The 26,159-nt window shown below is 37.7% G+C and overlaps 1 protein-coding gene across 11 annotated transcripts in view; it reads right to left on the bottom strand.

Annotated features, from left to right (window-relative positions):
- PLCB4 (phospholipase C beta 4) overlaps positions 1–26,159 on the bottom strand; it is a 199,234-nt gene that overhangs the window by 13,067 nt on the left and 160,008 nt on the right. For all 11 annotated transcript variants that reach the window (XM_058181410.1, XM_058181322.1, XM_058181351.1 and 8 more), the window contains 12 exons: positions 25,421–25,505; positions 25,097–25,221; positions 23,855–23,906; positions 21,282–21,384; positions 20,904–21,068; positions 14,665–14,869; positions 12,460–12,548; positions 10,121–10,271; positions 8,123–8,172; positions 7,373–7,438; positions 6,079–6,194; positions 2,532–2,607 (listed from right to left, as the gene is read on the bottom strand). In XM_058181410.1, the coding sequence (XP_058037393.1) occupies positions 2,532–2,607; positions 6,079–6,194; positions 7,373–7,438; positions 8,123–8,172; positions 10,121–10,271; positions 12,460–12,548; positions 14,665–14,869; positions 20,904–21,068; positions 21,282–21,384; positions 23,855–23,906; positions 25,097–25,221; positions 25,421–25,505 (1,283 nt within the window). The remainder of the gene's footprint in view (positions 1–2,531; positions 2,608–6,078; positions 6,195–7,372; positions 7,439–8,122; positions 8,173–10,120; positions 10,272–12,459; positions 12,549–14,664; positions 14,870–20,903; positions 21,069–21,281; positions 21,385–23,854; positions 23,907–25,096; positions 25,222–25,420; positions 25,506–26,159) is intronic.

Below are 26,159 nucleotides of genomic sequence, written 5' to 3'. Positions count from 1 at the left end.
GATAATGCATGAGGCACTTCTAGATCCATGTTTTATGTCGACCCAGAATCTTGGGATTATACTAAACTCCGTGTTTTCCCTCTTTTTTTTCTCCTTTTTTCTTTTCTTTTTCCCCACTTTTCCCTCTTTGCCCATGTGATGGGAATTCAGAAACTCTAGTCACCCCTGGCTAATAGACCGCCAAGGCCCAGTCAATCCTCAGAAAAAATGAGTGGCTGCAACATAAGTGGATGGAAAGTAAAACATTATGTTACAAAGCTATTAACAATGCCTGAACCATAGAAAATATCTCCCCAAACACTGATTGGCTGTAGCATTAACCCACATCCAGCCGATGTGGAAGGGCTACTGACATAAGGAAGTCAGTTTCTAGTAGAGGGGCTCAAAGGATACTACAAACTCTTCCCCTGATTCTCTCTCCTCCCACACTAGTACTTTGAAGTTGAGATCTTGTCTTCTACTGTCCCCCCCCATACAAAGTGGAGGCCTACATTCCTGTGTCTCATATATTACCTGGGGTAGGTTTTGTCAAATTATAGATGGGCAGCTCTGCCTTGTAACCACCAGGCAGATAAAGAGGTGCACAACCATTACCTATTGGTTGGATAAATTGGGTACCAACAGCCTTCAGCCTTCTTCTCACCCTCCACTGAAAGTGAGAAGAAGAGCAACTGCAGTCCATTATCCAGTTCAATGTGATGGAATATAGTATGGAGGTGGATTCCCAGAGGGAGGAGACGTATTCCAGAAAAGAGGCACCTCAGTAGAGATATGTATGAGAGAAAGGGGATGAAGACAGCCCCTAGTTCACAGAGCGTATTGTAGATGGAGATAGTAGAGTACTCAGAGTGCCAAGATTTTGTCCATAGGTGTGAAACAATAAAGAGCTCAGCTTGGAAGAATCATGATGTGTCATTCTTGGTTTTGGGGCTGACATTAAAAATTATTCCATCCAATATGGCTCTACCATTATCAGAAATTTAGGAATCATTTCAACTGTTTCTATAATCCATCTCATAAACTACCCAAACTCACAGCAATGGCGGCACTGAAAACAGGTGAACAGAACTCAGCCCTAGGCAATATGTTCTAAAGCCATTACTGACTTGTCTTGTCTATTATAGTCCCATCAATTCTTTTCCCAGCATGCCAACAAACCATTTCCCTCTAATGGCAATGGTTGTGGCTGTAGCAAAGGCAACAGTTGCAATTCTAATGACAAGAACAAACAATCATCCACTGGGGTCATAGCTCCTGCCTTCCGGTTTGTGTTTCAGTCTTCATACCACATGGGAAGTCTGACAACCAGAACCCTCCAATTATGTTTTTTTTTTAAAAATTGAATTTATATCCCGCTCTTCTCTGAAGACTCAGGGCGGCTTACAATGTGTTAAGCAATAGTCTTCATCCATTTGTATATTATATACAAAGTCAACTTTTATTGCCCCCAACAATCTGGGTCCTCATTTTACCTACCTTATAATGGATGGAAGGCTGAGTCAACCTTGGGCCTGGTGGGACTTGAACTTGCAGTAATTGCAAGCAGCTGTGTTAATAACAGACAGACTTAGTCTGCTGAGCCACCAGAGGTTGCTGGCCCCATTCTGCTTACGAACTTGGAATAGCCTTCTGCCTCAATTGTCTTTCCTTACTCTGCTTTTTACTTGTTCTTAAATGTGGTACCTTAACCAGTTTGCTCTGCAATGTACCACCCCATGGGTTTTCCCCCCTTCCCCTTGCTTTTATATTTCTTTTCTTTTTTTCTTCCAGCAATAATTTCTTTCTCGACACTTCTGTTGTTGTGCAGAGTTCTTTCTATTGATTTATCTTTTCTCAATTTCAACAACCACTGAGTTCACCCAGAACTTTTCTAAGCAGTCCCTCAAGAAATTTCCACCTAATTTTGTTTCTGCTCTTAATCTTAATCCTTTTTTTGTGTGCCTTCTTCCCCTTCCCCAAATTAAAAGTATATTAGATGTACAAAAGTATGCATCTAGAAAAATTAGGGGAAACGTTAAAATAGAACATGCCATTGTGGTGCTTTTAATGGAACATGGAATATTTTAGACCAGTATTTTTTTCAAACTTGGTAACTTTAAGAAGTGTGGACTTCAACTCCTGGAATTCCCCAGCCATCAAGTTTGAAAAACACTGTTTTAGATTGTGCTATGTTGAACTCTAAGTTTAAGTAAACAGATCTATGAACATAAAGAAAATATTTGTTTATAAATGGTGATCCTTGTCCGGCATAGCATGAATCTGTGCTGTCAGATCTAACAGTAAGGAATTCCAGCTGTGTGGGCTAAATAATTTTACCACTAGTCTAATCTTTAATGGGAAAAAAATATCATATTTTTACTTGCTGTCTTGCCCTCTCCCTTTGTTTTCCAAAGTAGTCCAAAGAACCTGCAGTCTTTTTTTTTTCTTATTTCCTGGAGAACAAAACATATTTCCAACTTCTAGAAATGACTCGCACTATATGACAGTCACGTACTGAAATGCGTTGTTAAATGGACTTCTTTTGCTCTTACCTTTGATTTATGATCAGATGTTAACATTTGAACTTTACTTTCTGTTTCTTTTTTCATCTCAAGACAATTATTTCCTCTAAACACAAACAAAACAGAATTATTTCAAGTAAGCATTTCAAATTAAATTGTTCAAACAAACCTCAAAAGATGAACCATAACTTGAAAAAACTGTTTAGAAATGCAACTTGGGTCTGTTGCCATTGCTGGAGGCTTTCAAGAAAAGACTGGACAATCATTTGTTTGTGGTAGGATAAGGACCCTGTCTTGGTACGGGGTTGGACTAGAAGATCTAAGGTCCCTTATGGCTCTATGATTCTATTCTAAACATCTATTTATTTCCCAGTGTCATCCCCCCATCTGAAATGTGAAACCATTCTGCATTTAGTTAATCTTGATGAAAAAAGAAAGAAAAATGACAACCTACCCCGGACAAATGGCTATTTAGGTCTTTCTCACTTTTTCCTGTTAGTCCAGATTGTAGAACTGTGTTTCTCAATGAATTTTGAAGACATAGGCTACTAAGCATGGAATCCCAAAGAGGCTTTTTCCAAAAGGCAACTGGATTTTCAGAACTAAAGAAGCTTCCTGGATGAGAAGGAAAATGTTTTCAAGGGGAAAAAAATCCAAGAAAGTCTAGTTGCTTTTTGGAAAAAGCATCTTTGGGACAACCATGACTTGGATGATTGAGAATCTCCATAGATATTCAGCAGGAAATTTCAGAAATGTTAATAAACATATGTCCCAGGGTTGAAATCAGTGGTGGGTTGCTACTGGTTTGCCCTTTTGGGCGAACTGGTAGCGGCGGCGGCAGGAGGCTCCGCCCACCCTCCCGGACACTTCTGCGCATGCGCAGAAGTGTTGTGTGAGTGCGTGCGCACCCACAAGCGAACCAGTAGCGATGGGTTTTGAAACCCACCCCTGGTTGAAATCCAGCAGGTTCTGACAGGTTCTGGAGAACCGGTAAGCGGAAATTTTGAGTAGGTCAGAGAACTGGCAAATACCACCTCTGGCTAGTCCCAGAGAATAGAATAGAATAGAATAGAATTTTTATTGGCCAAGTGTGATTGGACACACAAGGAATTTGTCTTGGTGCATATGCTCTCAGTGTACATAAAAGAAAAGATACGTTCATCAAGGTACAACATTTACAACACAATTGATGGTCAAAAGGGAGGTGGGAATAAAGATTTTACAATATCCTTCCCCTTGCAGTGGGGTGGGAATGGAGATTTTGTAGTATCCTTCCCCTGGTGTGGGGTGGGAATGGAGATTTTGTAGTATCCTTCCCCTGGAGTGGGGTGGAAATGGAAATTTTGCAGTATCTGTCCCCTGCCACAACCACCAAACCATGCCCACCACGCCACACCCACAGAACCGGTAGTAAAAACACTGAATTTCACCACTGATATGTCCACCTTTCCATTACAATATATTGATACAAGTACCATTTGGGAATTAGCTATGGTTTAGATCAAAAGGGGCATAATGTAGATACTGCTGGGCCAGAACTGTTTTTGTCCCTCTCCTGTGGCCATGGGGGAGTGAGAGGGCTGAAACTAAGAAGAATATCTGGAGGGAAACCATCCTATATTTAAATGGATTTATCACAACAATCCTAGAATGTGCCTAGCACTGCATATATAAGTAGTCCTTGATTTACAACCGTTCATTTCGCAGCTATTTGAAGTTACAATGGCACTGGAGAAAAAATAATTCGCAACAGGCCCTCCCACTTTAAACTGTCAGGGCATCTCCACAGTCATACGATCAACATTTAGGCACTTGGCAACTGGTATGTATTTCGGATGGCTGTAACATCCTGTGGCCATGGGATCATCATTTGCAACCTTCCCACCTGGCAACTGGCAAACAAAATCAGTGGGGGAAACCAGATTTGCTTAACAACTACATGATTCATTTAAAAAATCATGATGCAGTGATTTGCTTAACAATGTAGCAAAAAAGATCATAAAATCAGGTGAGATTCATGTAGAAACAGCCTCGCTTAGCAACAGTTGGCCCCAATTGTGGGAGTAAGTTGAGGGCTATCTGTACATGTATTAATAAGCATTAATATTTATTTTAACAGATCAGAAGATCTGAAAATATACATCCTGAGCATCTAACACACACACACAAACACATACACACACACGTATGTATGTATGTATGTATGTATGTATGTATGTATGTATGTATATCTCAATCTGATTAATTCTTCCCATAAAGAGAACTACAAATGGAGGCTGTCTGCAAATGGAGGCAACCCTGTCTTGTGCTTTTACTCCATAATGTGTAGTTCTGGAAGCAGCAGTTTTTTCAGATTTATTGTGAGATATTCTGTATGGTTAGATATGGCGTAGATGTGTTGTGGCAGCAGATGATGGTGATGTAAGATCCAAATCTTGAGAGGATGTTGAGATGTTCACTATCGCAAGATCCTCACCTTGTACCTTACAAAATCCCAAGGAACAGAATTAAAATCCCATCTTGATCTTCTTGTATTTCAGCACATGCCCACCACAGCTTTACTCATTTTATTAGTCTAGTGTTTCATCACCCAGAAAGAATCCAGGCAAATCATGCTAATTTTGACGAGAGGAAGCATTCAGTTTATAAAAAGTGTTGATTGTAATAGCAAGCAGGTTTTTATTTTTCAATTAACATTCAGATGTTGACCTGATCAGTTAACCTGGTTAGACCAACGAAGCTGACATGAAAAATACACTATCCATTGACAACCACACTTCATACTGTATTCCATAGGTCAGTGATGGCTTACCTTTTTCCCTTCGGGTGCCAATAGCACGTCCCGGCACCCATAATGCAATGTGCATGCCCCTGCACAAGTGTACACACACACCCGCAACCCCTACCTCCTGCGTGGGCCTGTTTCTGCACTTCTGGAACACACTGCCACTCTTCCCATATATGCATGCCACTCCCTCCATGCATGCACGTGCAACCCCCCCATGCATGTGCATCTCCTGCATGCTCCCTGTGCATCCCAAAAATCAGCTGGCCGGTGGGAGTCGCGCGTGTGCATGCGCAGTGGACATGAGCTGGGCGACAGCTCACATGCCAGCAGAGAGGACTCCGCGTTCGCCATCACAGCCATAGGCTTTAAATAAATCCTCAGAACTATGTGCAGGGTCAACATATATACATTCAGAACCAGAATACACTTGATGAGATATGAGGAGAACAGACATATGAGTAAATATATACCAGCTTTTATTATGCCTAACTTGGGTCCATTGTTAGCTTTCATGTGATGAGGATCTAAATACTCCATTGAGGTCAGTGTAATGATTTTGTAGATTAATTATTAATAACCTCCCTCACACACACACATTTTTCCCCTTAAAAGAATGTGTCATTTTAAAATCTCTTAATCTGAACACAAGCCTTCCCTGGGGATTCTCGTACTTAGATTGACATGTCTTAAGTGCAAGGGTACTTTGATCTGTCTCTTGGGGTATAAGAATGGAACTACATTTTTCTTTGCCTGCTGTCAAAAAATGTTGCTTTTTAAACAAGGCCATACCCTTTTTTCTTGATCGCCTTCTCAAGGAGTTTCTCATAAGCTAGCTTCTCTTTGTCATACTGGGCTACCATTTTGTCAACTTGCGTGCAGTGTAATTTCTGCATGACACTGTGCTCCTGCAGTGGAGGGGGGTGGAAAAAAGGCATATTAGGCTACAGTCTGCATATCAAAGGATTTAGATGTTTGTGTTTTAGCAGAAGAGGACAGAGAAAGAAAAACAAAATGGCACAAAGATCTGTTTATTCTGTTACTCTCCTAAATCAGCAAAATCTCCTGAATGGGACTGTTATCTGAAGCAACTCCTTTCCCAAATTGCCTTCCCTTCCTTCTCTTCCTTGGTCCAGGTAGTTGGACCTTTCAGAACTCACAACTGTTGCTAAGCAATCAAGGCTATTGTGTAAATAGTAAATGCAAAACAAGCGTTTTTCTTTTTTCAACTACTAAGTTGTTTTTATTGCCTGGGAAATGAAACATCTTTCCAATAAAACCTCTTTATACCTTCCTTTGACGTTTCAGAAATTTGAACAAAATGTGGAGGAGCTGAATTTTAATTGTTTAAAAAAATAGATATCTTCACCCAAATAAATGATAGACAGCTCCCAGAATAGATTGTTAATCCAGCTACTTCTGTGTTTCTAAGATTAAAAATAAGGGAAGGCAGGGTAGGTCTCAAGTTCCCAACTGCAAAATCCTTAAAACAGATTGACTATAGAATTGGAATATGGGATACTAACAGAATGTTCACAATAGGACTTTCTAATGCTGAGTTGGGAGCAAAATGTTCTTTGCCCACCCCCATTTCATATCTCTAGAAAGCATCCTGAGATTCCTAGGCAAATTTTAAAATTTTGAATTCTTTTTGAAAAAGGAAGAATAAAATATTTTTACTCAGTGCTAATGGATGCTGAAGGGAGTTACATACATATACTGCCAATGCTTGTATTGGAAATGAATTCCTGATTCGGAACTTTTGAAATGTTATGCATGCCTTTTGCACTAGGCTATTGTTGGTTGCTCTCAAGTTATGTAATTACAAATCAAATATTTTTGGTTCAATATCTAATCATCACTAGCTTAACCTAAGGGTCAGAGAAATAGAAATCATGTACTGCTTCTTAAATTTCTTCTGGAGAACAGAGTAATGTTCCATAAAGTGATGCTATCTTATGAAAACAGAAACATATTTAAGAACAATGACACACATTATTTTAATATATGCTTTTGCAAACACTCATACTCTATTTTAAATTTTAAGTACCCCAGCTCTGAAAAGAGAAAACGAAAGATATCCTACCTTGGCATGCCTCTTCTTCAAAGCAGTCAGTTCTTTTTGTTGTTTTTTCAAATGTTTTATATATGCCTGTTCCCCATAAAAAAAATATTGTTTTAAAACCACCTAAACCAGAAAGACTTAAAAACAGCTATCTTGATTTCAAAACTGACTCTGCACAATGTGTAAAGCCAAAATTTTTGAAAACATGATTACTTAAGCCACAATGGCTAGATTTTCAGAAAGTGCTCAATCATACACTCGGGACAGTGAGATGGGCAGCATATAAATTAAATAAATAATGAACAAATGAAGAAACCAAAACCAAGAAATCATATTATGGGGCTTTGAATGATGCGCAAATCAAATCAAAACTCATAGCAACTTTTAACAGGTTTAAAAATCAAGTTGCCATCTTTGAGTAACGAGCAAAGATTTCATATAAACTCCTGTGCGCTCAGACTTAATGATAATGGAAACTGTTCTTTTCATCCTTGCTATTTTACAGTCATTCTAGAATACACTCCATAACGTTGGAGAAAAGCAAAGTGTCAGGCACCAGATCCTAACAGCTCTTAACCACTTCTTCCATACAGTTTAAAAGGCTTCCCAAGAGTAAAATGAAAACCTTAATGGATTAAAGGCCAAGAAAAATGAAATCTTATTCTTAATTAATTATTTAATAAAACCATTTGGATTTTCAACCGCAAAGGAAAACATCAGAAAACAAGTCATTCTCAAACAAGACACTGCTAAACTGAAGCATAGATTTACCTTCATCTGTTTTAAGTCTTCTATCTTGATTTGAGGAATAAGATCTATACCTTAAAAATGGAGAGGAAAAACAAGAGAATGAGCATATTTTCAGCATTGTGACTTACTTCAATATCACTTTATTGAATTATATACACTTGCTGAAATATTTTCCCTTAACACTTCATAGATACTCTGACTACCAATCAGGAGAAATATGATATAGGAAGTATCCTGTATCCTCCACAACCCCCATCTCAGACACAACAACAACAGCCAAGCCTCCTACAACTGACCCCATTTCATTGGGTTCACAACCCCTAGTGATCACAGAAAAGGAACTGCAGGACCTATTTCACAGACAAAAGCCACGAAAAGCTCCAGGCCCAGACAAGATAACTCCTTCTTGCTTAAAAGTCTGTGCTGACCAATTGGCCCCCATCTTCACCCATATTTTCAATAAATCACTAGAGATGTGTTATGTTCCTTCTTGCTTCAAACGCTCTACCATCATCCCAGTGCCGAAGAAGCCCACCATCAAGGAACTGAATGACTACAGACCAGTTGCTTTAACATCTGTAGTCATGAAAACCTTTGAAAGGCTAGTGCTTTCCTACCTGAAAACCATCACGGATCCGCTGTTAGACCCCTTGCAATTTGCATACCGAGCAAATAGATCAACAGATGATGCTGTTAATATGGCTCTGCACTACATCCTACAACATCTTGAGTCTCCAAAGACCTATGCAAGGGTCCTTTTTGTAGACTTTAGTTCAGCATTCAATACCATCATTCCAGACATTCTTCTAACTAAGCTAAACCAGCTACAGGTACCGGAACAGACTTGTAAGTGGATCACAAGCTTCCTAACAAACAGGAAGCAGCAGGTGAAGCTAAGCAAGATCACATCAAATACCTGTACAATTAGCACAGGGGCCCCCCAAGGCTGTGTGCTCTCCCCACTTCTCTTCTCTCTGTATACCAATGACTGCATCTCCAATGATCCATCTGTTAAGCTACTGAAGTTCGCAGATGACACAACAGTGATTGGTCTCATTCGAGACAATGACGAATCTGCATATAGACGAGAGGTCGAACGACTAGCCTTGTGGTGCAACCAAAACAATCTGGAACTGAACACACTCAAAACCGTAGAAATGGTGGTAGGCTTTAGGAAAACCCTTCCATACTTCCACCTCTCACAATACTTGACAACACAGTATCAACAGTAGAAACCTTCAAATTTCTAGGTTCTATCATATCGCAAGATCTAAAATGGACAGCTAACATCAAAACATCATTAAAAAGGACAACAAAGAATGTTCTTTCTGCGCCAACTCAGTAAGCTCAAACTGCCCAAGGAGCTGCTGATCCAAGTTCTACAGAGGAATTATTGAGTCTGTCATTTGCACCTCTATAACTGTCTGGTTCGGTTCTGCAACCCAACAAGAAAGACACAGACTTCAGAGGATAATTAGAACTGCAGAAAAAATAATTGCTACCAACCTGCCTTCCATTGAGGACCTGTATACTGCACGAATCAAGAAGAGGGCCGTGAAAATATTTGCAGATCCCTCGCATCCTGGACATAAACTGTTTCAACTCCTACCCTCAAAACGACGCTATAGAGCATTGCACACCAGAACAACTAGACACAAGAACAGTTTTTTCCCGAAGGCCATCACTCTGCTAAACAAATAATTCCCTCAACACTGTCAGACTATTTACTGAATCTGCACTACTATTAATCGTCTCATAGTTCCCATCACCAATCTCTTTCCATTTATGACTGTATGACTATAACTTGTTGCTGGCAATCCTTATGATTTATATTGATATATTGTCCATCAATTGTGTTGTAAATGTTGTACCTTGATGAAGGAATCTTTTCTTTTATGTACACTGAGAGCATATGCACCAAGACAAATTCCTTGTGTGTCCAATCACACTTGGCCAATAAAATTCTATTCTATTCTATTCTATCTGAATGCAGTAGTAGTCTTCTAGATGTTTGCTTACCTTTCTTAATTTCGGCACCAGGTCCTGTACTAGAAATGGGATTTGATCTGACTTCAGAGCTAGTTTGAGGAGTAACATTTGCTTTAGCATTATTAATTTTCCCCTTCTTATCGTTCTTCGACGTGTCACTTGGAACATCAGCTATGTCACTCTGTAAGAAATAAGGCCTTTTAAAAAGGATATCATGGGCAAATCTGGAAGGGCCAGCATAAAAAATTGCAAGCAGTCAAAGAAATTTAAGATAAATCAAGTGTCGAAGGGCAGGATGCAAGAAGTCCCAATGTCAATGACTGTCATTGATACATCTTGGCAATCATTGCAATAACCAGGCCATCTTATTCCCTTTTTACCATTAGTGTTGTGCAAGGACAGTTAGGCAATGTTACTTTATATGCTTCCCTCTGGTTTGAGCCAATTGTCTATATCTTCTCACCACACATAAAACCCAAAGCCATAACTGGGAAAGGTAGAACAGCAATTAGAATCAAAAGAGACTAATCAGAGGAACAGCTGGGCAAAATCTCTTACTAAATGGTAGTGTATGTGTGTAAGTTCCTAAAGTTCGTGGTGTAATATTATATAAATTAATAGAATTCTCAGGAGCTTGAAAGGGGTCCTCATGTACTTAATATTAGTACTGCCTATGTAGAACCCCCACCTCCAAATCTGTCTTAAAAGAATGCTGAAATACCAAATGATTGTGCATGACCACTATTAAAATATGATTTGTGTGTGTGTGTGTGTGTGTGTGTGTGTGTGTGTGTGTATGTGTAGAGGGAATGGAAACCTGAAAAAGGCCAGCCAGCAATAACAGAACCACTGCATACTAAAAAAAAAAAAGTGACCATTTTCCTTGTTCACATTTATTATTAGCATGCTCTTCATTTCAGTTCAAAAACTTATGGACTTAGTATTCAAAGATTCTGAAATGACTCATTTTGCTTAGCACAGAGATAGGCAACTTTTTATATTTAGTGGCTTAACTACTCCTAAGTTAACATTTTGGCAGTCATGGTCATGATAGCAATGCAATGAACTCAGTTTTGGTGAAAGTTGAATATATTGCTATTAGCGTGTTAAGCCTCTTAGGGGCTTAACATGTTGGCTGTGCTTAATTTCTTCTTGGAAAAGCATATTGAAATTTGTTGCCAATTTTGGTGGTACAATTTTGTGAAAGACTTTGGGGTTGTAAGGGGGTTTCCAGACTGCTTACAAGCAGGACTACGGTTGTTTTCTAGTCTAAACCCTGAATCACAAACTTACCATTTCATCTTAAGAGGCAAAACCTATCTATCTATCTATCTATCTATCTATCTATCTATCTATCTATCTATCTATCTATCTATCTATCTATCTATTTTTTATTTATTTATTTATTTATTCATTCATTCATTCATTCATTCATTCACTCACTCACTCACTCACTCACTCACTCATTCATTTAGACGTAGATGCGTCCCGATTCCAACTGACTCAGGTGGTTTGCACTGCCGAGTGACAGTACAAAAGCCAAACAATAAATGTATATGTAAAACAAAAAGCATAAAACAGTAATGACATATCTGATCATCAACAATAAAGCATCAGGTGCCCAACAAAGGGCTCCAACACCCTAAATGACTGTAGAAGAGGAGATTGGAAATTATTTGGTAGCATTTTTGAAAGCTATTTTTATTTTAAGGCACAAGCTTTTGCGTGCAGCAGTTCCCTTCATCAGAGTGGCATGACTGAAATAGGATTAAACTGCATAGGGATGGAGAGGAGTAGCGAGAGTGAAGATATGGTAATAATGTAGATGAAAGTTCTATGGGAGACAGATTACAAGCACTTTATCAGTTCACACTTGTAACGTGTAAGAGCAAACTGTGTTTGTCCTGAACATCTGAAAGCACGAATTCTATGAAGGTGAACTGTCTCACATCTGATTGAGGGGTTTGGTGGTAGTGGTGGTAGTTCCCAAATTGCTACATTGAGATATGTCCTGGAAAGCTAAAATACTCCGCTATAACCCTTTCCTTGTCCTGAGTCCTGATATTAAATTTGCATCTCTTATGCAAAAGCTCTCCTGTCTATGTAGAATCCAGAGTGATATTGCTGGGACACAATGGCATAAACTAGATTAGAGGCAGATCACTAGAATTTTGCCTCCAGCCATCTCCTTTGAAACTTACCTTCTACACTCCTGATAATATAAATAATGTTTAATTTTAGCCATGGTGAAGCAACAAAAAAGTCAACCAATGTTGTCTGTCATTCTAATCTTTTAAATATTCTGCTAAAAGAGGCTCCTGTAAAAAAAATGCAAATCAATTCCACATCCAAGGTTAATTACTCCTTACCGTTTCAATTCCCATAGCTCTCATCTGGTCTGCTCTTTTCTCCATGACAGATAAAAATTTCTTTGGATCTGACAAGGCATCCACAATATCTAAAAAGGAATTTAAATAAGTAGTCAAGCTATTTTCAACTTCAGATCCCTTGAAGCCCGTCACATAATTCCTACCAACGGCTCTGCTTAATTTTATCATGCATTACTGTCTCCCTAATCGTGAGAAGTGATAAAATGGAAAGTCTTCATACATCTAAGAGATGCAGAAGCGCAAGGCCTGTAACAGGTTCCATCAGCTTAAGAGAAAAAATATGAAAAAAGTAACGTGCATGTACATGCATGCACACACACAGGTCTTTTTTATGCTAGAGAGGCAAGATTTTGTTCTGAGCACTACAATATATACATGTGTGCATGTGAATGTGTATGTGTGAGAGCATACACGTACACACACACACCAAACCATGCTTTTTTTCATGTGCAGAAAGGCTAAACATTGCCTTTGCATGATAAAGAAGTGCTTCTCCCCACATCACCATATTTATCAGGGAATTATGTATTTTGCTGGACCTCTCTCTAACATTTCATCTCTAGTGGCTTTGTAAAATGTTCTCGTTTCCCCAAAAATAATAGTCACAAAAACTTCACACAAAACCTCTTACTGCAAATGCGTGCACCATCTTGCAATAATTCCAGAAATATGCCCAATATTCTACACAGTATTCAAATCTTGCTTCAAGACACACATTCACAACGTTACAAATAGAAGTAAAACAAAACTACTTGGATTTTATTGGGGGCAGAAGAGGCTCCGTTCTATTTAATACCATCCCATTGTGGTGTTGTCCAACCAAAACATCTGACAACCCCCCCCCCCATTTCACTTTGCTTGCTAAAATAGCTACCTTGAAGAATTAGGCATTGGGCAGATGGGGTAGAGTTTTTTTTTTTTCTCATTAAGTTCACCATTATTAAGAGACAAAGTCAAATGAGTGTTTTCAAGGTTAGCCTTGATGGCTATTATACTAAGCTATTCTGGATCTTTGGACTTGGAGAAAGAATGAGATTAAAAAAACGTTTGAGGGTCAGAGAAATGGATAGACCATTCATTTTCATTTTTCCAGAGGGATGAAAAATTCCCCAACAATTTTTCAAGGACAAGATTTCCCAATATTGGTGACATTCATACCATTACTTTTTTTTTAAAAAAAGGCATGATGTGTCTTTCCTTGATTTAATGAAATATGGGAAGCCCTGAAGATCACCAAACAGGATTTTATCGGTTGTCTTAATGCCATCTCATAATGATAATCTTTCCAATTGCATATCAAATTGGGACCAATTGTAACTTTCAAAGGAATGCATTCCTTAGCTTAGCAGCATGTTCACTCATTCATTCATTCAGTCAGTCAGTCAATCAATTTGTATGGCCACCCATCTCAAAATAGGAAACAAGCGATATAGGCAAATTCCGTTTCCCAAATTCCAAAAAACTTCTGTAAATGGGAAGCATGCCTCTTAGAAAGGGCACTGTCAGAGACATATCCTTCATTTCCAACTTTAATCTGCTAAAAGGCTTAACCTGTACTCATTTCAATGGGACTGGGGAAAAAATGTGATAAATTCCCAAGTTCATTGTAAACTTTTCCCATTATTTTCAGCACATGCCTAGGAAATATTCAAGACTCTTGGATGGTTAGGTAATTATCTTTGTGGGGGCAAGGGTTACAGTAGCTGCAGGAAAAATATAAAGCAGATGGATTACTCCTCCTGAGCTAAGATACTCTGCTAGAAAGTTGGGGAGGATGACAGAGGATGTGCGTGAGTATGCATTTTTAAAACATGTTAAGCTCATTTTAATACTTGCATAAAGTTTCTGTGAGCTTCCCACCTCAATAGGTCATTACATGCATTATCGATTTTTGTCATCCTGGCTGAAAGGCATAAACAGTGGACTGAAGATTGATAGAGCTTAGTTTATTTTATTATTTTATTTATTTGTCAAGAACGTATTAGGTAATATATATAGGTATAAGCATGAATCGAATACATAAAATAGATACAAGTAGAGAAAACATTAGGACAGGGATGGCAGGCACGCTGGCGCTCTTATGCACCATTATGATTTATTATTATTATTATTATGTGCTGTAAAATGTCCATAATCCTTCCCGATTAATTCATTCCAAATAAAATATATGATTGAAGCATTTACCTCCAAAACCATCAGGCACATAAGTTTTAAGTACAATGTTGCAGAAAACTGTTGGCAGAGACAATGGCTTGTTGCCTTCATTTCGAAGGGAAATGTGTCGATAGCCTGCCTGAAGCCCATCCAGTGGCAATATCCTTTGACCAATCAACTTATTGTTGTCATCATAAACTGCTATCCTCAAGACTGCAAGATCTGGTAGAATCACCTAAGAAACCCCAGAATAAAAGTGGTTATTCAGGCTCATCAGACAGCACATTCCTGCCTTGTAATCGTTGAAGAAATCCCCATCTGGAACCAGGTTCTAACAGATTCCTCCAAAGGGATGTTTGATTACAATATTATTAGGCTTTCTTGAACAAAGTCTTAGGTGGCACTATGTGTTGTTACACAGAATATGTTAGTAGTGGATATTGATTTACATCTCTAAAAATAGCCAATCAATGTTATTTATTTCTGTTAGTTTACTTTTCTTTCTAAAAATGAAAACTCCAGAAATTTGGAAGAATAAAAATTAATAGCAAGTGATTAGAATAAATGAATCTTCAAAGGATGGAGGTTACTTTAGTCTACTGAGTACTCAGTGCTATTTTAGTAGCACAGGGTTGCTTTCTTCAAAGAGGTTCCCATTCCAAAATATCTACATGTTTACTAGCTATGCAATTCATCCGCGTCACGTACAGAAATATAATCTTTGATGGCCAAAACCAAAATTTTCTTTCTTATCACCTTAGCAGGCAAACGGAGTCTGAAGGATTCTCACGCAAAAAAGAGATAATGTTCCAATAGAAGAGAATATGTACAATTCAAAGTTGAACTATGGAGTCCTTGGTGCTCTCTGAACTTGGTTGTTAAGTTGCAGACATATTACCCAACTAAGCAATATAACAGCACTAAGGGTCCCGGGTTTGCTCCTTGTTTATATAGTACCAGGAGGAAACACAAAAACCAGAATATATTCTCTAGCAGCCAATATGCAGATAATATGCTACCAACCTGCCTTCCATTGAGGACCTGTATACTGCATGAATCAAGAAGAGGGCCGTGAAAATATTTACAGATCCCTCACATCCAGGACATAAACTGTTTCAACTCCTACCCTCAAAACGACGCTATAGAGCACTGCACACCAGAACAACTAGACACAAGAACAGTTTTTTCCCGAAGGCCATCACTCTGCTAAACAAATAATTCCCTCAACACTGTCAAACTATTTACTAAATCTGCACTACTATTAATCTTCTCATCGTTCCCATCACCAATCTCTTTCCACTTATGACTGTATGACTGTAACTTGTTGCTGGCAATCCTTATGATTTATATTGATATATTGACCATCAATTGTGTTGTAAATGTTGTACCTTGATGAACGTATCTTTTCTTTTATGTACACTGAGAGCGTATGCACCAAGACAAATTCCTTGTGTGTCCAATCACACTTGGCCAATAAATTCTATTCTATAAGCAGGGAATAATACTAGGTAGGGAGCCGCGGTGGCACAAAATGCAGTACTGCAGGTTACTTCTCTGACTACCTTTTGCCTGCAGTTTAGCAGTTCGAATTTCACCAGGCTCAAAGTTGACTCAGCTTTCCATCCATCCGAGGTGGGTAAAATGAGAGCCCAGATTGTTGGGGGCAATAGGCTGACTCTGTAAACCGCTTAGAGAGGGCTGTTAAAGCACTGTGAAACGGCATATACAGTAAGTGTAAGGGCTATTGCTATTGCTATTGCTAAATGATCAAACCCTAATCAAGGAACTGCCAAACAGAAAACCACACCTCCACTAACAATGGCAGGGCAAGCTATTGCACATGAACAGGGAGCAAATTCCACACTCGCTAGCACTGCTGAAGTTACCTAGTCGGGTAATAAAAAGTCTGCAAGCAAACACTCAAGCTCAGCGAGCTCCAAAGTCCCCATGAGAGACAATGTTTCTGACTATCAAGTATTGCCCACATTAATTGAATGGAAAAAATGGATTGATTATCTACAAAATAGATATCAGATTAAGAAATATCAGATTGCCTTTGAATAATTAGAAAGTTATTTTATGTAATGGGGAGGGGGTTGGGAGATGAAAAGCTTTGGATGAGGTTATTTGGATTGGAAGGGAAAATTTTATTCTATGCTTGGTTTATGTATAACAATACCTTGTGATTGACCCGGGAAGCCGGGGGGGGGGGGAAGGGAGAGGGGGAAAAAGGGGGGAAAATGTTTTTGTTTTTTAAAACTCTTTCAATTAAAAAAAAAAAGTATTGCCCACATGAAGAATTGGATTTTCTTTATTTATCAAATTTAGCTACCCACTTTCAGGGAGACTCAGGCTTACCCTGCGATTGGCGGAAAAACAGTGTTTAAAGCTCCTCATAGTACTATACTAAAGGCTAGCATATTTTTAATCATAATGGAATTACAATCCTACTTTCCTCCCCAAATGTTTACAGCCAACGTTCTAAACTCTCTAATCCCCCCCAAAAAGGATTAAAATAAACATGGTTATTAAAAAAAAGTGATCTCCAACTTTTGTTTCCAAATCAGGAGGAAACTTTAGGAGGAATCTCCTTTTAAATAGCTCTCAACCACCACATTGTGTGGACTTCACTGAAACTAACAGCAAAAAGTGCTCATCTGTATGTGATTTTATAAAAGGTAGCATGCAGATTCATAGCATTTATCCAAGTTGCACCAATGCCGATTGTAAGTGGATATAGATCTTTTCTATTTCTCAAATTGCAGAGGACAATGCAAACAAGTTAATCTTCTTTTGTCCCATGGTTTCTACTGACAGAATCATTGCTTTCTTGCCGAACAAATTATGAGAAATTAAAAAAAAAGACCATAGTTTAATGCATTGTAACAACAGGATTCCATCGATGGAACACAAGAAAATCATTTTTTTCTAGCTAATGCAAATAATTAGTGCTGGCATTGTATCATAGCCTGGGTCCCTTCAGGCATCATTCCATAGAAGGAATGAGACATCTCAAAATACTTCGTTAGTTTAGTCAGAGCAAATGCAAAATTGCCTGAATGAGAAAAAGTTGGCAGTAGCTTCTGCCAAGACTTTATGTGATAATAATCTCAAATTGCAGGTAAAGTATTTTAAAGGAATAAAAAGATTTCTAAGGATATGTATATTAAGTGCTATATTAAAATATTCCATGTCATAAGGCTCTTTAAAGCATTTTTCCTTAGAAGCTGCTATTTTCTATCCTTTAAGTTATTCACCTTTTATTTTTTGATATATACATTTCCAAAATATAAGCAATCCCTTCTCCTGGCTGCCTGTTAAAGGAAAGATTCAATGGTATTTAGGTAGCCTTGTCTAATTGTTGAGTTCTGCAAGTACAAAAGGCCTCAGAGGATTAGGCTAGTATTTGGCAATTTAATAGGAAATATACCAACTAGCATGCATAGTTAAGTATAGCTCAAGACTGACCCAACATAAATACTAAAATATCACAACTGAGTAATAGCTCACAGAAGAATAACGACACAGAATATGTATTACAACAGCAGTAGTTTTATTTTTTGTAAAAAAAACAACAACAGGTGGACAATAAAACACAATTTACACATTATAGGTAGTCCTGGACTTATGATTACAATTGAGCTCAAAATCTATGTTGCTAAGTGAGACAGTCATTAAGTAAATTTTGTCCCTTTTTATGACTTTTCTTGCCACAGTTGTTAAGTGAACCACTGCAGCTGTTAAGTTAATAACACAATTTGTAAGTGAGTCTGATTTCCCCATTGTCTTTGCTTGTCAGAAGGTCACAAGTGGTAGATCACATGACCCTAGGACCCTGCAATTGTCATAAATACGAACTATTTGTCAAGCGGTGGAATTTTGATCATGTGATCATGGGGATGCTGCAACAGTTGTAACTGTGAAAAACGGCCATAAGTCACCTTTTTCAGTGATGTTGTAACTTTGAACAGTCACTAAATGAATTGTTGTAAGTCCAGGATTACCTGCACCTGCTACATTTTTGCGTGAGATTCATGCTATCTGAGTAATTAACAATCAATCCTAACTTGACCGTATTCTACAGTTCTCCTAATATGAAGGCCTTGGGCTGTGCAATTTTTCTGATATATTTCAGATTTTATTAGGTTATGTATCGGTTGCATAAAATTTGGGTCATGCTACTATGATGCTTTATATTTGGCCCCCAACCATAACTAAAATAGGCCTGATACTAGCCAGAAATGTACATCACAAAGAAAAAAAAAAGCAGGTAATTGTTCTGCATTCTCGACAACAGAACAGGTAAAAGGATAGAAGACACTGTCATGACAGCACCATTAACGTACACACTTCTGGATAAACTTTAGTTGACAAAAAAAAAATTAAAGTAGAATGGTATAGAAAAAAATATAGACACCAGAGATTGCCTTTAAGAGTGAATCTGCATGTGCATTTGACAAATCTTTATACGTAATTTCAGGGGCTAATGATTATATATGCGCAAGCAACATGGTGCGGCTTAACCATAGTGCAGCTTAACTGTGTTTTACTAAACCTGGCATTTCTTCAGAATGAAATGAGATTTGCATGCTTGCATAGAAGGTACACATTTGAAAAGTCCCCTTATTAAAGAAAAAAATCCCTTGCTGGGTTAATAACAAGATTAGACTAGTTACTTTCATTTGCAAGAAGCTCTTCTACAAAAGTAATATCCAATTTTATCGCAACGTGGTACAGAAAGAATATACATGCCTTATAGGAAAGAAAATTAAGAGAAGCCCCACTAAATCAGCCCCAAACTCTCTGTAGTTCAATATTGTTGAACTGTTGAAATCTATGGGGAAACCAGAAGACTGCAAATGATATTGCCTGCATCGCTTACTGCCTGCATCGCTACCAATAATATGTCATGGTTGCTAGCTGTCAGTAGCTTTGTCCTCCATGAATTTTGCTTAATTTCCCTTTAAAGCTGTTCAATTTATTGGCCTTCACGACATCTTATGACAACAGGTTATAGTTTAATTAAGCATTGCGTGGAAAAGTCCCGTATTTCTTATGAATCTCCTATCATGTGTTATCATTAGATGACCCTAATGATAATACTGAGTAAAGGAGAAAAATATCTCTATCCATTTTCTCTGTACCAGGCATAATTCTGCAAATCTGTCGCCTCTGACTTGCCTTATTTCTAACCTTTAAAACCTCCCCAAAGCTGTCTTCAGAGGGGAAGAGTCTCCATTGTCATTTGGGTAGCCCTTTCGTTCTCTAATATTCAGACTGGTGCATGACTTCCAAATTTGGCTGCACCACAGATCAGTACAGGGCTAATAATGTTTTCAAGTCCTTTTATTCAGGATTCCAAACACAGAATTTTGTCATTTTCACGTAAGCCAAAACGTTCACTGTACCACTTTGTTCCGCTGCAGACTGAAAGCCAGATTAAGAATATGCAAGAAAACACTGCCCCTTGCAACTATGGTGAGGGGACTGTTTTGTAAAATGGCACAAGTAAACTCACCCCTAGAAGCATTTAAAAAAAAAAAGACTACTTTTCTCCAAATGGTGTCTAGAACGCTTGTGGTGAAAAAGAGAAGAAATATACACGACGTAGACAGGACGAGGGAGCCGGCCTCAGACGTGGAGGCAGCACCCCCTGACTGAATCCATGTAATGACATTGACCTTAGCTTTGGATGCAGGATCTCACCTGCCCTCTTGGCTGAAGGAATAGTGCAAGATAGCAGCCACTCCCAGGGCAGGGAAGAAGTTGTAATCTCCAAGGAAGGCAGAGGTTCCCCAGCCGGAGCTCATTCTGAGCAGACTGCATACCTGGAACACAGGCATAGCCATAGCCACGAACGAGGCTGTTCCTCCAAGAGGGAGGAAGAAGAGGAGGAGGAGGAGGAGGAGGAAGCAAGAAGAGGGAAAAGCCAAACAGAAAAATAAAAATCATGTGATAGCTACAAGTGTTTCCCTTAAAAAAAATATCCAGATTTAGTTAATTCTATCCCATGACAAAAAGTGCATCATGGTGGATGAAGGGAAAGAGCTAGCAAGACCTGGTCTCCTAAATCAGCCTTCCCCAAATCGTTGTTTTACTGAAGTGATGTGCCTGCAATGCCTAGAATTGAGATTTTGGGGAGTGTTCAACTCAATGCTGACATCAGATTGGTGGATCTTTTCCTAAAGGTTTCTTGTTCAGGAAAAGTGTTGAGGCAAAGTGTTATTTATAAAAACTCAAAGGCATTCTCAGGCATCTGAAATACATACCTTTCGGAACACAAAGCATTCTTCGTTGTAAACAGGATTTAAGCCATTGTTCATCACCATCCGTGTTCGGAATTCCTTACGTATTGTGTCAGTGGGAAGGCCATACATATCCACCTCTACATAAGTGCCTATTTTTTTGTCTGATAAAAATTGACCAGAAATGACCTTGAAATGGAAGCATAAAAAAGTTCAGTCCAATGAGAAATTTAATACATTCAAGTGCATATCAATGTTTAGTGTTATTCTTACACACAGATAAAACAGCTCATTTCAATCATTTATGACCTGTAGCCCTTACTTTACATGTTAAAACAGCTTCAGGTATCTGAAGTAGCATATTTCAAACATTCCCTTTTCTAGGCTTTAGATGCTTCCTACCTGCACGGAACAAGTTGCAGCAATAACACCATCCACAGGAGTCTCAGAAAAAGGGTCAAATGTCCGATCAGGCCGCCGCATGAAATCTGGTTTAAGAAGGTAACTTTAAAAAAAAAATCAAAACACATATTTAGATAAAACTGTCCTTTTAATCCCTTTTAAATTAAATGTCATTATTGTTATTAGTTGCCTTATAAGTTATGTGTAGAAAGCATATAATCAGCTGAAAATAAATAAGCATGGAAAAGTATTGTTTTTGGAATGGTTATTCAAAAAAGAAAAATCTAAATTTTACTCATTGAATGGTGAAAAGAAAAACCTACAGTATTCAGAATGAGATAATACATCACATGAATTCATCCCATCTGAAAAATTTCCTTTAAAATTTTTTAAAATCAATTTACACATGGAAACTTACATTAATATAGGTAACTACATAAGCATATGACAAGATTTTCTACTCAACGTTTGGCTGAATAATTTAACCATTTCAATATGGTATCTATTTTTCCTGCTGCATATCATTTGGTTGGATTGAGTCTTTCACAGTACATCCACATGTCAATATAAGTCATCTGTGGCTATTTCCCAGGCTAGAGAATTTTAAAACTAGAATCCCTCCCTTTTTTGACATGAACAAAGTATGCAGTAAAACTTTTTCCAGCCACCGGAACTGCCAAATGAGTCTTTTGTGGTGATGAGAACTCTTAACTCAGTGAAAATTCTATTCACTATGACAATGATAATCACCACATTTGTGATTGTGACAATGATAATCACAAACCCAATGTCTTTTGGGACACAAAAGACTTGGTGGAAATGAAGCCTAGCCATTTTGACCAAGGCCTAATTTTTTCTTTAGTCTGGACAAGGTGGATGCTTCTAACCTGCCCTGCTCCGATTCAAAAGTTCAATGCAAACTTCTGATTGTGGAATTCTGTTGTACAGCAAATGACAAAACAACAACAAAACACCAGCTGCTACATCAAAAGGAAATAAAGGTAATTCCTTAATATTCATGGGGATTGTATTCCAATATAAATTCCAGTTTCTGGTCTGGTTAGTTTATAGTCATTCTTTTCCCTTTTCCTTCTTCCCTTTTCTTCCCACAAAGTATAAAATGCATTTGTTGTATATATACTAAACTCAGTGGGAAAGTCTTATGCCAAGAATATGAGTCCCAATTCATAGTTCATCACAAATTCACAGTTTTTTCTAATTCCTCCATATATAAAGATGCACAATCTCTTTCTTTGAAAAATGGAATGTACACTCATGAAGTGATATACACAGAATTTGCAATGAGGCAATGAAGAAACCTATTTAATTATTCATAATTATTTATCAAACTTAGAGAGCAGCCATATCACTCTCGGAGAAGTTCTGATAAACTTCCATGTAAACTGGGAGGTTTTATGTTGCCTTCGTTAATTTACAGGTGGGGCATTTTTTTAATTAATCAGTGAAGAAATTAGCACACAGTTGGGAACTAAGTTATATGTTTCAAGAATGTTACATTAAAAACTGTTGCTCAGAATTATTGGCATGAACTCTTCTGTCCTTCCCATTTAGTTATATTTCAGGCTTGGGAACTCCTTTCCAAAAGATACAAAGGGCAAAGTTATATTACATCTTGTATTTCTTTTGAAAGGTTTTAATATTCTATATATATATCACAAACCTCTTAAATCACATTTTCAACAAATTTCAATTAAATAAATAAACTGGCATAAGAGATTCAAGAGGAAATTTGAAATGCCCTGCTCGTGAGAAAATATCTAGGGTTTTTAAATGTACATCCCTGGATATGCTGCAGCAGAAAATATGGTCACATGATAAAGACACTTGATCTTCAAGAGAAGTTGCATGTCTTTGGGATGAATTGAATAACTTTGGGCCCAAATGGCACCTAGCATTATACAAGTTATTCTGCCAGCACTTAGGTGGGAGCTGTTGCAATTCAAAACTAGTTCAATTTTTGTATAGCAATTGATAGCAGATAAATCTTGCAGACAAAAACAAAAGCTGCTTAATAAAAAAAAATCTTAAGGAAAACTGATCTGTACTCCGGATTCCAAACCTTTGCATTTTAGGTGATCATCTTCAGCTGGGAACAATGGGGACTATTAGCCAAATAAGGGGGAGAGGTTGCCTGCTTAAGCCGACAATCAATTAAATTACTAGTAATAGGAAAAGCCTCCACATTCCAAACTGCCTGAATTTAGATTTGTAAATCTAAATTTGCTCTGATTTTCTACTCATAACAACATTTAATCTATTCATCAGTTTAAAAAAAATCAAAGCTGCCTAGCAAATTTAGATTTAGAAATTTAAATTTGGGCTTTTTGGAATGTGGACATAAAACTCTACTAACTTTATCTTACCCCTTTATTTCCAAATTGTGGTTCCTCTCTTGCTCCTCCCCTTCTCCTCCCCTTCAGAGACAGATCTCCCAGATTCTTTCATAAAATATAATATCAGGCTGAATGTCTACGGCCTGTTTTTCATTTACAGCACATAATTAAAAGTGACATTGTTCTATATAATGGCAGCTGTTAAATATTGTTACTTACCCACAAGACCCGTTATACTCAAATTTCCCCTGATTCAACTGCATTGCTAGATCTGTGAAGAGGTAAAAATAGTTTAAACCTTATTATTGAGCAATACTTATCTGGACAGTCTTTTTAAACTAAAAAATACAATTTATCCTGGATAGCCAGTTTACTTAAAATCCCCCGCATTCCTTGAAAATAAAGAATATGTTTTCTACTTCTGTAGAAAAATATATTCATCATAAGTTTCTGTTCTTTCAGTTGTTTGTGAAATATAAAATTCTAAAAGGGTGTAATTAAAAGACTGCATCCCCTTTTCTATCATCTCTATCTCTCTATTCTGAAGATACAGGTTTGTTAGAATAGAATAGAATAGAATAGAATAGAATAGAATAGAATTCTATAGAATTCTAGAATAGAATAGAATTAGAATAGAATACTGTTAAGAGAACAGGAATGTCCTATAGACTAGGACAATAGTCAATAGTGGACATGGTTGGTCAAAATGGACAATATTGGGTTAGCAATCCCTACATGTCTGCTAATTATTTTCCAATAAGAATAAGGAGTTATATTGTTCATGATAGAACTTGATAGACCTCAAACCATCTTCCATATGGTGATAGTTAACATGGTTACTTTGCTGATTCTTCAGTGGATTCTAAATATCAACCCATTGATGTTTTAGTGGAGCCAAGTCACGAGGATGTATTTTCTATTGCCCTTCATGACAAACAACAAGAAACAGCACACCTTTAACTCAGAAAAAGTGACACCTATTAATGTGATAATTTCTGCTTTGTGGAGAAGTAACTGGCTTCCGTTCTTTCTATTTCACTCAATAGAAAGAAAAGAAACAAGTTCTTTGGCTGAACATAACAACGTTTTAATTGTAGTTCCTGGTATTGTCCCTTATATTTTTACTCAGAAATTATTCTTAGAAATTTCATCCATCCATCCATCCATCCATCCTCCCTCCCTTCCTCCCTCTCTCCCCCCTTCTCTCTCTCCCTCTCTCTCTCTCTATATATATATGTTATACAGTTTTATGTTGATGTACGAAGACATGCAGAAAATGGTGCATATATGTTTTACTGTTTTCAATCTAATTGTCTGCCTAGCTGGACGTATATTGTTATATTTAACCATGTGGATAATTCTTCCAGCAATGCCAGGAGCAAAAATCACAGCATCTGGCAGAGAGCTCCTACTCAAGCTGCCATTCTCTGAGATTTAGAGTCAGTGGGTAGGTCTGCTTACCTGGGGTCTGATAGTTAAGGGAGACCATCTGGCATCCAGCGTTCCAGAAAATTTGAGGCATGTAATTGCTGGAATCCACTCTGCCTCCCTTTGGGTATATCCGACTCATTTGCCGTTTATTGTAGCTGTATTATTAGTCAAGAAAATTGGAACAACCAAGCAGGTAGAATGATCCTATCTTCACATCTTAATTTTTAAATGTTTTAATTCATGAGGCATTTTTTCACAAAATACATACTATGTACTGTGTGTTGTTAGTTGCAGTTACCTTCTTGTTTTTTAATACTAAAGAGCCTCGTTATAGCTGCCTCAGTGCAAGGATACTTCACAAATTCAATTGCATGGGTCTTCAAATAACCCAACCCGACAGACTCATTAAAAGAGGACATGTTGTAGTGAATGTTGCGTTCTAGAAAGAAAACCATAAAATCTATTTTGTAAAATTTTCAGAATGAAAAATTGGTTAGGGGAGTATTAAAATATTACATTTTTAAAAAACCTATTTATTACAAAAATGAAATTGAACTTCAGGATAAAGATAAGCCCAATAAAGAAACTACAGAAATCCACATAAAGTATACATGTGGAATAACAATATTTATCTCCTAGAACTGACAGCCAGATTAATTGGGATTAAAAATGAGGCAGAAATATTGAATTAAGCCCAAGAAGTAGAATAGCATGATTTTTTTTAAAAAAAAATGTTTTTAAGTCAGAAAAAGAATAAACATTGCAAATAAGCTTCAGATACCTAGGATAGCCATATTTAATGGAAGAGAGAAAAGCAGAAAACCAAAGTCAAGCCAAAAGAATAAAGTAATCTGTTCAGAGCAAACTCTTTCAGTTGGGCGCCAATGCTGGTTAATTTTCTCTTTGTAATCTGCTGCCCCCAAGTGGAGAAAGGATAACACTAAACATTAGGAAACATGTTACCTTACAAGCCATGCATGAGATAATATACAGTATTGAGGAAGAACACAGGTAGCCCTCGACTTACAACAGTTCATTTAGTGACTGTTTGAAGTTACAAAAGCGCTAAAAAAAGCGACACGACTTTTTCACA

Source organism: Ahaetulla prasina, chromosome 1 (genome assembly GCF_028640845.1).
Source record: "Ahaetulla prasina isolate Xishuangbanna chromosome 1, ASM2864084v1, whole genome shotgun sequence".
NCBI classification, from domain to species: domain Eukaryota; kingdom Metazoa; phylum Chordata; class Lepidosauria; order Squamata; family Colubridae; genus Ahaetulla; species Ahaetulla prasina.
The sequence above is the reverse complement of the archived record's forward strand: the minus strand, read 5'-3'. Positions and strand labels throughout refer to the sequence as shown.